The sequence below is a fragment of the Psammomys obesus genome, unplaced genomic scaffold, assembly GCF_907164565.1.
Source record: "Psammomys obesus unplaced genomic scaffold, mPsaObe1.curated_primary_1811, whole genome shotgun sequence".
Lineage (NCBI taxonomy): Eukaryota > Metazoa > Chordata > Mammalia > Rodentia > Muridae > Psammomys > Psammomys obesus.
In genome coordinates this window covers 5,215,223-5,218,523 of record NW_026585626.1, presented here as the reverse complement: position 1 = coordinate 5,218,523, position 3,301 = coordinate 5,215,223, and the positions used below count along the sequence as shown (strand labels likewise).

Genomic DNA, 3,301 nt, shown 5'->3' with positions numbered 1-3,301 from the left:
TTTCTTTCTTTCTTTCTTTCTTTCTTTCTTTCTTTCTTTCTTTCTTTCTTTCTTTCTTTCTTTCTTTCTTTCTTTTTAAAGCAAGGCCTCTATTGTTTCTGTTGCTGTAGACTAGCTGTCCCTTGAGCTTCTGGAAAGTTCTGTCTTTGTTGGGCGCACAGATGTGCACTGCTGTACCCAGGTATCCAGTTTTTATGCGTTCCTGATTCGGATGATCAGGCTGGCGAGCGCTTTTACTGAACCATCTCTCTACTAGCCCTTGTGCCTGCACACGTGCATGTCTCTCTCTCTCTCTCTCTCTCTCTCTCTCACACACACACACACACACACACACACACGGAAGGGGGATGACAAATTCTTACTCAGTACAACTCTTTTCCCTCTGGCGGGGAAAAGAAATTGGCCATGCAGAGCTCTGTCTTTCCACCTGGGATGAGTGGGCACAGTGCCCTGGCAGGATGTCCCTCTTCTCTCTCCTCAGGTCCAAATCAAGGAAGAGACCCGCCTGGTGTCCATTATTGACCAGATTGACAAGGCTGTGGCCATCATCCCCCGAGGTGCCCTCTTCAAGACTCCTTTTGGAGTCACCCACGTCAATCGGACCTTTGAAGGTGAGTTCCCTGAAGAGCTTCGCAGAGCAGGAGATACTAAGGTTCTGTTGAACATGTCGGGGAGACCAGAGGATGTCCCCTTCTTGAAGAAGAGCGGCTGTGTCGACAGCACCGGGAAGGATGGGCCTCCTGGTCTGCTGCTGTTGGTTAGTGCCCTGGTTTCATTCTGCTGCTGACAAGAAAGGAAGGAGATGGTCCGGTCCATCTCCGGGAAATGAGCGCACACAAGCAGGGCTCAGCTAGCTTTCTTTATTCTTGTACAGTTCAAGGCTCCTTGCTCAGGGAATGGTACTGCGAAGAGTGGGCTGGGTCTTTCCACATCCATTTACAATGAATATAACCCCCCACAGACATGCCCATGGGCTAACCTGCTGGATCACTGGGTCTCAACCTTTCTAATGCTGTGATCCTTTAACACAGTTCCTTATATTTCGGTGACCCAAAACATAACTACAAATTTGCTACTGTCATGAATCACAATGTAAATATCGGTATGCAGGATTTATGATACATGAACCCCATGAAAGGGTCATTATATCCCAAAGGGGCCTCAACCACAGGTAGCGAACCACCACTCCAGGCAATTCTTCATTAAGACCCTCCCAGGTTGGACATGGTGATTCATGCTTTTCATCTGAGCACTCTGAAGGCAGAGACAACTTAATTTTTTTTTTCTAGGACTAGAGACTAAAACGTGTATTCTTTCTTAGTGAATACATACTTTGGCTTAGGGAAAACATAAAAACAAAAAAATAAGAGGAACTCTTTGTGAGTTCAAGGCTGGCCAGAGCTACACAGTGAGACTCTTTGTCTCAAAACAAATAAACAGACTCTTTCCCTAGGTGACTCAAAGTTGTGTCAAGTTGACAGTTAAAACTAACCAGTACAGTTGGAATGGATTATCAGTCACTGGACCCTGAGGGGCAGGGTGTGTATGGTGACTTGAATTCTCCTGGGACAAGGCCAAGCGTGGGTGGAGGGAATGAGCTCCATCTCTTGGCTTTGGTTATCCGTCTGATGGACAGAACCCCCAGCTGCTGTTTCCCTTTGGTGGCAATGCAGGGAGAAAGGAGCCTTTGGGTTAATTGTTCTGCCATCTCCTCTTCCCAGGCCTGTCCTTGTCTGAGATCAGGAAGCTGAGTTCCTATTTCCACTTCAGGGAGGCTGTTGATATGAAGAACAAGACCTTGCTTGAGAAGGCAGACTTGGATCCATCTCTGGATTTTCTGGACTCTCTGGAGCATGACATCCCCAAAGGTAACAGGCCATTATCTTCAGGGTGTGGGGCTGACCTTCAGGTCAGAGCAGAAGGCCAGCTCACCCACCTTTCTTCTTGAAGGCTGGGACTAAGAACCTAGGCAGGCGTTGCTGGTTCACTGGTGACCTCCTGAAGGTGAGGCTTCCCCAGAGCCTGGTCTTAGACATTCCCCTTCTGTTGTCCAGAGCAGAGGAAGGATGTAAAGTAGCTCCGTGTCCCTTGAGTTTTTAGCAGAATTTTTTTGTTCTTATTTTTAATGTACTTCTGAGTCTTAGGGCCATCAATTTTTAATGTGTTTTGGCTTTTTGCTTGTTTGGTTTTTCAAGACAGGGTTTCCCTATGTGGTCCTGGCTATCTTAAAACTCACTCTGAAGACCAGGCTGGCCTTGAACTTAAAGATCTACCTTCCTCTGCCTCCCCAGTGCTAGGATCAAAGGCGTGTGCCACCACCACCTGGCCAATGGTTACTTTTTAAGTCAAAACTTTCTTGATGGATTTCTTTGTGTGTGCAGGTCATAGCACACATGTGGAGATCTGAGGACAAACTCAGAGAACTGGAAGTCAGTTCTCTTTTTCCACTTTGTAGGCTCCAGGGATCTAACTCAAGTGGTCAGGCTTGGCTGTGAGCACCTTAGCCAAAGATCCACCTTGCCTCCCACTCGACTTTAAGTTAAAAACCTCCTTAATTTTCTTTTCTTTAATGGATGAAATTATGTTTATTGTGAACACTGTGAAATGGTTCACTCTTGCTGACTGACAAGCGCATTGTCTCAGGTCGTCCCCCCTACCCCCAGAAGGAGCACGCTTGTCTGTTACCATCACATTTCCCAGGAGTGTAATATAAAGTCAGCTGTGGTAGTGCAGCCAGGGCTCAGACACTCAGACCTCAGCTCACAGCCCTATCTCAAATGTATCTGTATTTATACATCTGGATATACATGTATTTATACATGTACGTACATATTCATATATATATATGAATATATATATATATTCATCCTTAGCTATAGTACCATGTTTTGCAATAGACCTCTAAAGTTGTTCCTCCTATATACTGTCATTCTATTTCCTGTGTCCTTTCGTAACATAACCCCATACTTCCTTCAATCCAACCTACCTCTGATAATAGCTATTCTCTTCTTTATTATGAGACAAAGCATCATAATATAGCAGGAGGATCAGAAGTTTAATCCTTGGCTACCTAGTAAATTCTACATAGTAAATGAAACCCTGATTTAACCTCATCATCATCATCATTTGTTGTTGTTGGCTTTGTTTTGTTTTTGTGAGACAGGGTTTCTCTGTGTAGTCCTGGCTTTCCTGGAACTCACTCTGTTAGACCAGGCTGGCCTTGTACTTACAGAAAGCTGGGTACTCCAGGTCCAGGAGTTCCTGGAAAGCTTTGGTGGGAGAAGCTGTGGAGGCTTGGATG

The 3,301-nt window shown here is 45.5% G+C and overlaps 1 protein-coding gene across 3 annotated transcripts in view; it reads left to right on the top strand.

Annotated features, from left to right (window-relative positions):
* Positions 1 to 3,301, top strand: part of Rsph9 (radial spoke head component 9) — a 14,571-nt gene that overhangs the window by 7,001 nt on the left and 4,269 nt on the right. For all 3 annotated transcript variants that reach the window (XM_055612780.1, XM_055612771.1, XM_055612762.1), the window contains exons 3-4: positions 482 to 611; positions 1,722 to 1,868. In XM_055612780.1, coding sequence (XP_055468755.1) covers positions 482 to 611; positions 1,722 to 1,868 — 277 coding nt within the window. The remainder of the gene's footprint in view (positions 1 to 481; positions 612 to 1,721; positions 1,869 to 3,301) is intronic.